A 12,035-nucleotide genomic window follows, 5' to 3' on the forward strand; every position below is an offset into this window, starting at 1 on the left:
TGACTGTTGACTCCCTGTCACCAAATCCTTTATAATACATGTAGTGCCAACATGACTAAGAAATCTAGGCCCAGAATAAAAATCAAAAAAGCCCCACTTGAAATGTCTCAAAGCAGAAATAATGAGCCTTTGTATTAGTAAGAATTGTAGCAGCACTAAAAATCTACCCCTAGCTGAGGTCCTGCCAGAATTTGGGAGAAAGCACAGTTGTACCACAGTTGTACCAGTTCTTGCTCATATGAAGAAGGTATCTGAAGGTACTTAGAACGGAGAGCAAGAGGAAGTGCTCTTGTTATATAAGTTCTTTGGAGTGGAAATGCTGCCCTAGACATATAATGTTTTAGAGACTACAGGGTCTCTGTAGAAGATCTAGTTCATCCTTCTCATTTCACAGAGAAATGAAGAGAACTTCCCATGGTTGAACAGAGTTAGCAACAGATCAGAGTTGAGAATCTGGGTCTCCTGTCCCCTTAAAAGAATTGTTTCCTAATTAATGTGTAGAGGTTTCTTGGCTCCAAAACTATAAGTATGTTTTTGACTGTTTTCCTTTCTTCACAGATAACATTTGACAACAAGGCCCATAGTGGAAGAATTAAAATAAGTTTAGATAGTGACATTTCCATCAGAGAATGTAAAGACTGGCATGTATCTGGATCAAGTAAGTGATGAGCATTACTAGTTTTCAGAATGGTTATTAAATAATGTAAAATGGTTATTAAAATACCACCCTCTGGATATCTAGAACAACAAATAGAAGATTAGACCATTTTCAAGTCCCTAAACCTCTACAAGTAGATCAAGTCTGATGTTTCAGGAAATATGTGAGTCATTAATGACTGAAATGGCCTTCCTCTCCTTGTGCCCTCACTTGCCCACTCCTGATCAAGAATGTACTCCCAGTCCCCCGCCACCAAAACCCTACATACATCTTCCCAGACCAGCACTTACTGAGTGCATGCTGTATACCTACTTCCACCTTAGTTTTCTTCATTTTAATATTTTTAAATGCCCTTAAGATAGGGAGAATCCTTATTTTTACAGATGAAGAAACTAAGGCTCAGAAGCCAGGGGCAAGTCAGGTAGGATGTGACCCTGCAGCATCCCACATATTATGATTGTCTTCAGTCCATTTAAAAGTATACTAAAAGAGGAAAGGATCTACTCTTAGAAATATGGACAAAAATTCAGGTGTAGACCAAATACTGTCAAGAATTTTGGAGCTGAACTGGAGAAAATTGCCTGGAAAGAATTTATTTAATTTTCTAGTCTCTCATAAGTAACATAATGGTACATTGTACTGGACTTAATGGTCACTAGATGAGGAGTTCTAAGATTCTAATCAGCAGAAGAATCATCCTGGGTACCTGCTACAATGCAGTTTCCCCGGCTCTATGCAAGCCAGTAGGTCTGGGGTGGGGCCTAGAAATGTGTAAATAGTCCTTATTCAGACTATACTTGGATAATCACAGTTCTAAAGTTTCTTACTAATTGATTTGCCAAGTTCAGACGTAATAATGAGACAGAGTAAATAAAATGAAATTTTCCCATGATAGTGTTTTTTTCACTAATAGGTAACTTCAAATATATGAGGCTCTTGAGCCACATTTGAAACATAAGCCTGTTTCGTCATCTGTATACTTTATAATCCTTCTCCACAAACACCAGAATAAGGAAAATGAGAGCATACACAAGTGTCTGGCACCTAGGCATTCTCTCAAATGTTTGTTTCTTAATTTGTAAGTTTCTCTAAAGTCAATTTAGACATTTATGTAGTAATTATGCTCCTTGGCAGATATTAATGGGATGCTTCATCACAGAGCTAGTCTTAAGTACTTTCTTTTTTTTTTTTGTCAGCAGAGAGCAGTCTAACTTGTTAAATAGAGACAAGATCTGTGGCAGTGTGCAATGGCTGACACCTCTGCCCACCTGTCTCCATTGGCTCCACGCATGGTGGCCAGGACTTCGCACTTTCGATTCTCCAAAATCTCCATAAGGGTGGCTCTTTCTTATCACTCAGGTTTCAGCTAAAACCCCCTGCTCCCTCAGTGAGGCCTTCCTTTACTATGCAATATAAATCAACCTCTCTGCTTCCACATTGCCTGACACTAACCTCCCTCATATAGAGCAGTAGGTCTCAAACTTTAGCATCACCTGGAGGGCTTGCAGAAACCCAGTTTCTAATTCAGTGGGTCTGGTGTAGGACCTGAGAATGTGCATCTCTAACAAGCTCCCAAAAAATGCCAAGAACCACTGACATAGAGTGATGGACACTGGAAACAAACTGCACAGATTTTCCCCCAACTCTTCCACTGACTAGCCCTGCAACTGTGGGGAAATTATGTGACCTCTCTGTGCTTCTGGCTTCTTACCTGCAAAGTGGGGATAATCATGCTTACCTCGTTGGAGTTGCTGTGAAGATCAAATAGGTTAACACGTATAAAGTGTTTAGAGCTATGTTTGGCAAGAAATGTGCTCAATACATGTTAGCTATTGTGATTTATCTTCTTTCTGTTACTTACTCCTATCTGAAAGTATTTTGTTATGTGTTTGTTTTTCTTTGTAGTAGAATAGAAGTTGCACAGATCAAGGGCCTTGTCTATCTTGTTCACCACTGTATCCTAACATCTAGAAAAATGCCTGACACATAGTGAATGCATAATAAATATTTTATACCTAGATAAGTATATTTTAATAGAATATGCAGGGAGGTGGGCCTGGGCATGGTGGCTCATGTCTGTAATCTCAGCACTTTGGGAGGCTGAGGTGAGAGGATCACTTGAGACCAGCAGTTCAAGACCAACCATGGCAACAAAGTGAAACCCTGTCTCTACAAAAAAAATTACAAATTAGCCCGGTATGGTGGCACATACCTATAGTTCCAGCTATGAGGAAGGCTGAGGAAAAGAAAAAAAGAATATGCAGGGAAGTAATTGTATTAAGAACAAAAGACTACAGGCTTATAATTAAAGATCTTGGAATGATAGTCGTGGTGATTTTTTTTTTTTTTTTTTTTTTTTTTGAGATGGAGTCTCGCTCTGTCGCCCAGCCTGGAGTACAGTGGCATGATCTTGGCTCACTGCAAACTCCACCTTCCGGGTTCACGCCATTCTCCTGCCTCAGCCTTCCAAGTAGCTGGGACTACAGGCGTCCACCACCATGCCCGGCTAATTTTTTTGTAGTTTTAGTAGAGACGGGGTTTCACCGCGTTAGCCAGGATGGTCTTGATCTCCTGACCTTGTGATCTGCCTGCCTCGGCCTCCCGAAGCGCTGGGATTACAGGCATGAGCCACCGCACCCAGCCTCAGTTGTGGTGATTTTTTAAAAGAAGGACTTTTACCCTTCTTCAGATACTAATTGGAAGACCGTTTATCAGGGCTTCTTTGTTGTCTTACCAGAAAGAATGCTTGAATTATTTAAATGATTCTAAAAAGAAGATGTCACCATATTAATGTCCCACCACATAAGCACTATGTAATCCTCTTTGCTTTCAGTTCAGAAGAACACTCATTACATGATGATCTTTGATGCCTTTGTCATTCTGACTTGCTTGGTTTCATTAATCCTCTGCATTAGATCTGTGATTAGAGGACTTCAGCTTCAGCAGGTAGGGAATGTTGCTTTCTAGGAATGCTACTGATATTTTGATTGACAGAGACATTCACTGTGCCTCCCCTCTTTTTCCTAAAGGAGTTTGTCAATTTTTTCCTCCTCCATTATAAGAAGGAAGTTTCTGTTTCTGATCAAATGGAATTTGTCAATGGATGGTACATTATGATTATTATTAGTGACATACTGACAATCATTGGATCAATTCTAAAAATGGAAATCCAAGCTAAGGTAATTTTTTTCCTAATCATGCTATTGTTAGTTTCAGATTTGCACTAATGGTAATGTATTTTTCCAGAATGTAAGAATTTTCAGAATGAATTGTTTCTTCCAAACTGTATATCAAGTAGACTTGAAATTGGTAATGGTAATTTTCTTAAATCTAGTCAGGAGGTCTCTTAGGCAGAGTTTTTCAAAGTGTGATCCACAAACCATTGCATCAGAATCATTGGGTGCCTGGTAAAAGTGTACCATGTTAGACCTACTGAATTCAGACTCTTCGGCGGGGCTGTGAATTCTTACACACACCAAAATTCATACACAACCAAGGTAACTAAGGTAAGAGTTTTTTTTTTTTTTTAATCTTACAAGAAATGCTTGAATCTTTAACAAAAATGAGTGGGGCTGTAGGGGAAAGTGAGGTCAAGGCACTATGGTGTGCATGCTTGCATTCGTTTCCTCCGTCCATTCAAAGTGAGAATGCTCCCATTTTCTTACTTTCCCATTGATGTGCTACAAGCTTATCTATTTTAAGACTAACCTAGCCTAAAAATCAACTGTTCCCACAAAATAAAAATCAAATTTAAAAAACTAATAGTGTTCAGACTAATCTTGCTCAAACTTATGTTTCCCTAGTCTTGATGCAACTGATTGAGTCACCTGGGGAGTTGGTTATAAACCTGGGCAGAGACCCCAAATGCAATGGCTCAGAGAAGATAGGAGCTTATTTCTGTCTTATGCAATAGTCAGGATGGGTTTTACAGACTGGTGAGTAGCTCAACGTCTCACAGTCATTCAGGCACCCATGTTCCTCCCATTTTGTTTCTCTGCCATCCCTTAAGGACTTGCCCTGACTGCATGATTATTGCTGTGTTGCCTCAAACAGGTTGCAGCTTATGGGAAGCAAAAACACGGTATGGTGGAAGCTCTCCCATAGACTGATGGCTTGGCTCAAGAGTGGCCGACTTTATTTCTGTACATATCCCACTGGATAGAATTTAGTCAATCCTAACTGCAGAGGGAGCCAGGGAACACAGCCCAGGCATGTGCCTAGGAAGGGGAGAATGGGTTTAGGTTGACACTTAGCAACTGCCACTATATGTGGCTATAGTATGTATCATTGGAATAGATGTTTAACTTTAGGGACAAATAAACAAAAAACCAAAACAAAAAGAGGAGTAAGGGGAGAGATTTGCAGCAAATCTTTATTTTTACCAACCTCAACTATCATTAATTTCAGTGAACCCTAAATGGTGTCCAACAAAATATCTTTCTAGACCATTCACCGTCTCTGCCTCATAGATGATCATATCATGTTTTCTTCTCTTCTGAAACCTCTAATACCCTTGTCCTATCCTCATTCTAAGCTGATGACCTTACTTCCTATTTCACAAAAATAATAGAAAAAAAACCAGAATTTCCACAAGCCCCCACTTAATTTATCTGCCTCCTGCCATCAGTGCCAATATACTGTGCTTTTCTTCTGTGGATGTATTATTTAGGCCACTATTCAGGGCCAACCCCTCCACCTGCCTACTAGAGGCCATCACCACTTGTTTATTCAAGGGTACAGCTCCAGGTAGTTTTCCTTCTCTTGGGGATCATCAGTTTTCTTCTCTCTACCAGGTTATTCCCATTAGCATGTTTTTGCCCCTTTTCTTAAGAGATAATATCTCAACCCTAATTCCTCCCCCAACTTACTACCATCATTTATTTAGCAAAATATCTCAAAAAAGTAGTTAATCTTGTTGTTTCTGATTCTGCTCCTCCCCTCCCCCACCTGTTTTTTTTAAGAGACAGGGTTTCACTCTATTGCCCAGGCTGGAGGGCAGTGGCGCGATTATAGCTCACTGCAGCCTCAAACTGCCGGGCTCAAGCAATCCTCCCACCTCACAGCACCCCAAAATCTCATTCTTTCTGTATCTGTTCCAATCAGGCTGCCCTGCCACTCCAAGGAAAGTGTTCCTTTCAGTGTCCTCTCATGCTGATAAGTCCAATAACCAACTATGTACCCTCATCCTGACCTAGCAGCAGCTTTGAACACTGCCAAGCACTCCCTTTTTGTTGACATGCTTTCACTGGACTATCACTTGGTTTTCCTCCTAAGTCACTGGCTGGTCTTCTGACTTTGCTGGTTCCCTCACATCTCACCAACCTATTAAGGTGATAATGCTTCAAGGCATAGTGCTTGGACATCTTCTCTTTTCTACCACTGTCTTGGTAATCTCATCCTGTCCCATAGCTTAGTATCTATATGCCAATGATTCCCAAATCTATACCCCCACTTAGAATTCTTCCCTGAACTCCAGATTCGCCTATCCACCATCTAGTCTATATCCCCACTTGGATGTCTGCTTTTCCTCTCAAATTTAACACACCTAAAACAGAACATCTAAAGCCCCCACCTCTGCAGTCAAAACCTGCTTTTCCCATAGCCTTTCTAATTTCGGTTAATGGTAACTCTCATCAGTTACTCAAGCCAAAAATCTTGGATTCATCACAGACTCCTCTCTTTCACTAATCTCCTCTTTCCCACATCTAATCCAAGAGGAAACCCTATTGTTCTACCTTCACTGGCCAGGCACTGTGACTCATATAATCCCAGCACATTGGGAGGCTGAGGCGGGAGGATGGTTTGAGCCCAGGAGTTCCAGACAAGCCTGGGAAACATAGTGAGACCCCATCTCTACAAAAAATAAAAAACATTAGCAGTCAAGGTGGCATGTGTCTGTAATCCAAGCTACTTGGGAGGCTAAGGTGGGAGGATTTCTTGAGCCCAAGAAGTCGAGGCTGCATTGAGCCGCGATTGTGCCACTGCACTCCAGCCTGGGTGACAGAGTGAGACCCCTGTTTCCAAAAAAAAAAAAAAAAGAATAAAAATCACCTTGTCAACTCCACTATTACCAGCCTGGTCCAAGCTACTATCTCTCATTTATATTATTGCAATAGCCTCCTCACTCCTCCAACAACCTGCTGTCAACCACAGCAGCCAACATCTGATCATATCACCTCTGTCTGTGGTTCTCAAATCTCCCCAGTTGAGTTACAGTAAAAGATAAACTTGGTAAGTGCCACCTTATCTCTATAACTGTATACCCTTTCTATTGCTCACTCCAGCCAGATGCACTATCTTGCCAAGCACCCTCCTGTCTCAGGGCCTTTGCACTTGCCAGTCCCTGTGCCTGGAAGGCTTCTCCCCTAGATTTTTGCCTGACTTCTCCCTCCCTCCCTTCAGATCTTTGCTCAAATGCCTCCTTTTTAGTGTATTTAAAATGACAAACCCATACCCATTCCTTATCCCCTCCTCTGAATTTTCTCTTCAGCAATTATCAGCAGCAAGTGTCCCAAAGTTTCTATTAACTTATTTCTATTGTCTCTTTCTTCCCTCCACTAGAATGTAAGCTTTATGAGAGCAGAGACTTTTGTTTGTTCACTGCTTTATCCTTAGCACCTAGAACAGTGCCTTACTCATAGTTACCTCAATATTTATTGCCAAATGAATTTCTGCTTTATAATCTGATTATATTTTTCCACTCTCTCTTAGAGTCTAACTAGTTATGATGTCTGTAGCATACTTCTTGGAACTTCTACCATGCTTGTGTGGCTTGGAGTCATCCGATACCTCGGTTTCTTTGCAAAGTACAATGTAAGGAATTCCACGGATCTCCATGCTGTTGGTATTTCTCTCAAAGTTATTGCACTGCTTTGGCTAAAGGACAAAGCCATTCTAATGGCCTCTCTTACTTTCCCAGCTCCTCATTTTGACCCTTCAGGCAGCGCTGCCCAATGTCATCAGGTTCTGCTGCTGTGCAGCTATGATTTACTTAGGTTACTGCTTCTGTGGATGGATTGTGCTGGGGCCTTACCATGACAAGGTACTGATAAACAACTTTTTTCCTGTTACTATTAAGCTTTTAGCATAGTGCCAGTGGCTTGTTATCCTTTTTCAATGAACTCCTTTTATTTTGTGATTCAGCCTTAAAATGTTGAAGGTAGTATATCTAGTGCCATATTTATAAAGTGGGAGCGGTGTGACCAGCTTGAGAGAATATTTGATGTACTCAACTGTCTCACATTATTTCTTGCAATATATCAGGTAATTAAGTCCCACCTGTGAAGTCAAGTACCACCAGTGAAGGTACCACCAGTGAAGTCAAGTTAAGTACCACCAGTGAAGTCAAGTTTAGTCAATTTGATTCGATATATCCAAGAGCATTCTATTCAGATAAGCCTTCTCAAAATATGACATTATTTAAAAAGTAGCATGGGGGAAACTTGTATAAATATTTGAAAATTTTATTACTAGAGCTATAGTCTGGGATATTATGCCCTTATCTTAAATGAAATAAACTTTAAAATGAGATGTATGAGCATGCATGGTTGGGACCTGGGTATCTCTGCACAGGCATTTCAAGGTCTCTTTAAGGTAAAGGGCAGATGCAAGGCTTGATTCAGAAAAGCACTGAGGGTGCAGACCAGCTCCTGCATTTGATTTAGGCTACTTTAAGAGACAGCTGCTTGTCTCAGGAAAAAATAGTAGGCTTATATATGTTATATATATCACAAAGCAAATGTGTGTGGTTACCTCAGGTTATTTGTTTGAAAATGGTAGCTTGGGTTATCTGGTCCCGTTAATGTTTAATACAACGTCATGAACAAAGGTCTCCAATGGGAAGGAACATGGAATAAAGTGAACTTTTCTCTTTTCTTTTTCCAGTTTCGTTCTCTGAACGTGGTCTCTGAGTGCCTTTTCTCTCTGATAAATGGAGATGATATGTTTGCCACGTTTGCAAAAATGCAGCAAAAAAGTTACTTGGTCTGGCTGTTTAGTAGAATTTACCTCTACTCATTCATCGGCCTCTTTATATATATGATTTTAAGTCTTTTCATTGCACTGATCACTGATACATACGAAACAATTAAGGTAGGTTTATCAAGAGCCATAAGTAGTAGCATTGTCCTATAACTTGTAGAGTAGCAGTAAAATTCAGTACCTAATGGTAGAAGAAAAGTTGATGGAATGTTAATTTCTTCAGGATAGAGAAAAAGGATCTTATTTTTAGAAATTGATAAATAGAAATAGTGGAAAAATTGAATGTTGAAAGTCTTAGTCTCTAAGTAGTTATGCTTTCTCACACAAGCTTTCTAACCTTTTATTAGAATTATAAGGGTCATTAGAAGTCTAGGGGGCAAAGAGTAAAAAACTAAATAAAGAATTATAAGGGTTAGTAGATATTGGGTGAATAAAACATATGGCATTTCAGAAAGCCAAAATATTGTGGGGAACATAAAAACTCCAATTTTCATAAAGAAAAATTGACCCCTTTGTTTGGAGTGTACTGTAACTGAGCCCATTTTCTTTGCAAGGCCCTGCAGGGCACAAGCCCAGGGGCCTAGCCTCCAGAATAGCAAAAGGATTAATGGATCCAGTACTAGCATGCAGCTTTATACAGTCAGATACCTGAACTGAAAAGCTATTGTCATTCATATAAAATCTTTTAAAAATCAATTTGAGCCTGTTGAAATATGGAAAGGCAGAATAAATATCCATATGTTTCAATTTCCATAACTTATACTGTTAGGTGTATTTGTGGCATAGACACTTCCACTTGGGGACTTTTCTTTCTGGGTATGAGAGGGGTAAAGAAACATGAAGCCATGTGATTGGCCCTAGGGATAAAGAGAACGCCTTGGTTTGGAGCTGATAATGATGAATACTTTGCTCATGAAGCCAGGGCTGTGACTTCATCCTTACTGAACAAGATTTCAGGGACCAAATGTCCTCTTTGCTCTCATCTGCTTAGCAGATGTGTCCTTAGGATCACCAAGGCAACTGGGAAAGAATGTAGTTGTAACTTTAGATCCCTCCAAATGGTGCTGTAAAAGTTCACTGCCTCCAACTCTGCATGCAGAGAACTGTGTGTTATTCAAGGGTGACATCTGAGAACTCTAAGGATAACGTGGGTTTTCACCTTTGATGACATAAGCCTGAAACTTGTATTTTAGACGCTAACCTCTTTCCGTGGGCTCAGAGCACTTGCCAAATGGGCAAGCTAAGTTACTTCTGATCCTTTCTAATCATGGCATGTCCTAGAAATTTTAGGTCCCAAACCGATATAAATATGAGGCCCTTAAACAAACTTGCCTGGCTGGAAGACTGACTCCAAAAGGGTGTGCAGATTGGAACGGTCCCTTACAGCATTCAGACCTTTATCCAGACACCTGGGCCAACTCGAGAGAGTCCAAGACTGTGCTGAGATGTTCTGGGCAAGGCCAGGGATTTCCATCCCTCGGCCTGCTAGAAAATCTTGTTAATTTAGATCCACTGGGCTTCTTGTGGCCTGAACCATGTTCCTTCAAAAATGCCTGCATCACACTGGTCTGGAAGTCACAGGCCTGCAGGGCAGAGTAGTGACAGAGATTCTCGGACTTGGGATGGGGCTAGCTCAGTTCTCCCCGGAAGGACTCAAACTTCGATTCAGTGTGCCCATTTGGGTTTCAGTGGACCCAGAAGGAGAGCTCAGGTAGGCAGCTGCAGAATCCCAGGCCCACTTTACCTCCACCAAACCTGAGTGACTCTAGAGGCTACATCTCCTTGCAGGTACTCAGAAGTAACTATACTATCTCTCTAGAAAACCCCTTCCCTTGCCAAATGATCCATTTTGAATTTGAAATGAAGCTGTTTTCAAGGAGCTTATTAATGAAAGCTTTTTAACATTCTTCTGTTTAGCAGTACCAACAAGATGGCTTCCCAGAGACTGAACTTCGTACATTTATATCAGAATGCAAAGATCTACCCAACTCTGGAAAATACAGATTAGAAGATGACCCTCCAGTATCTTTATTCTGCTGTTGTAAAAAGTAGCTATCAGGTTTATCTGTACTTTAGAGGAAAATATAATGTGTAGCTGAGTTGGAAGACTATGTGGATATTCTGAGATCAGATGTAGTATGTTTGAAGACTGTTATTTTGAGCTAATTGAGATCTATAATTCACCAATAACTGTTTATATTTTTAAAAGCAATATTTAATGTCTTTGCAGTTTTATGCTGGGCTTGTTTTTAAAAATAACTTTAATGAGGAAAGCTATTGGATTATTATTATTTCTTGTTTATTTTGCCATGGTTTTAGAATGTATTCTCTATGCCTCTCTTTTGCTCTGATACTCTTGCTTCCTGCTATTCTGATTGTGCAGACTGTGTAATCAGTGGAAAACAATCCTTGGTCTGACTGTGACTTTGGACAACTCAGTAACCCTGGCTTGGACCACTCTCAGGAGTCCATCCTTGAGAGAGTGGGTGTAGTTACCATATATACAGTAATCATTGCATTTTAAAATCTTCTCTTGAAAGGAAGAATAAGAGTGCACCAGAATAAGAGCACACCAGCTAACAATGTGATACAGCCATATGTCACTTAAGGATAGAGATATGTTCTGAGAAATGTGTCATTAGGCGATTTTGTCATTAAACATCATAGCATGTACTTCCACAAACCTAGATGGTATAGCCTACTACACACCTAGGCTATTTGGTATAGCCTGTTGGTCCTGGGGTACCAATCTGTACAACATGTTACTGTATTGAATACAGTAGGCAATTGTAACACAATGGTAAGTATCTAAACATAGAAAAGGGACAGTAAAAATATGGTTTTATAATCTTCTAGGACCACCATTGTATATGCGGTACATCATTGACCAAAACATCGTTATCCAGCATATGACTGTATTTGGTTATGAAAGCCAACTGTTACTTGATTCTGCTTTTAGTTCTTAAGAGGATGAGGTTTTTAAATACTCATTTACAAGTTTTCTATCCTCCTTCAGTGTTAAAGTAGAAAGTAAAAAGAGTATCTTATACATGCATGAAATTAAAGCATATACCAAATGCATTTTTGATCAAGTAATGATTATTTTATTAGTACTTGAGCAGCCTGTTAAAACTAGTGATGTACTATACCTTTCATAGGCACATTATGCTGTGGTTTCATGGGGCAAGTTTCTATAACTCACATTAAAAATATTTCGGGGCTGGGCACAGTGGCTCATGCCTGTAATCCCTGCACTTTGGGAGGCCAAGGCAGGAGGATTGCTAGAGCCCAGGAGTTCGAGACCAGCCTAGGCAACATAGTGAGACTCATCTCTACAAAAAAAAAACAGAATAAACTAACTGGGCGTGGTGGTACACGCCTGTAGTCCCAGCTACTT

At 40.2% G+C, this 12,035-nt stretch overlaps 1 protein-coding gene across 3 annotated transcripts in view; it reads left to right on the top strand.

Annotated features, from left to right (window-relative positions):
- The window catches only part of MCOLN3 (mucolipin TRP cation channel 3), a 31,854-nt gene extending 20,135 nt beyond the window's left edge, over positions 1–11,719 (top strand). For 2 of the 3 annotated variants that reach the window (XM_024251612.2, XM_024251616.2), the window contains 7 exons: positions 559–658; positions 3,492–3,604; positions 3,688–3,837; positions 7,370–7,471; positions 7,578–7,700; positions 8,543–8,749; positions 10,556–11,719. In XM_024251612.2, coding sequence (XP_024107380.2) covers positions 559–658; positions 3,492–3,604; positions 3,688–3,837; positions 7,370–7,471; positions 7,578–7,700; positions 8,543–8,749; positions 10,556–10,690 — 930 coding nt within the window. In that variant the 3' untranslated portion in view covers positions 10,691–11,719. The remainder of the gene's footprint in view (positions 1–558; positions 659–3,491; positions 3,605–3,687; positions 3,838–7,369; positions 7,472–7,577; positions 7,701–8,542; positions 8,750–10,555) is intronic. The other variant, XM_054532091.1, reaches the window with a different exon arrangement.
- The last annotated feature ends 316 nt before the right edge of the window (positions 11,720–12,035 follow it).

Source organism: Pongo abelii, chromosome 1, assembly GCF_028885655.2.
Source record: "Pongo abelii isolate AG06213 chromosome 1, NHGRI_mPonAbe1-v2.0_pri, whole genome shotgun sequence".
NCBI classification, from domain to species: Eukaryota; Metazoa; Chordata; class Mammalia; order Primates; family Hominidae; genus Pongo; species Pongo abelii.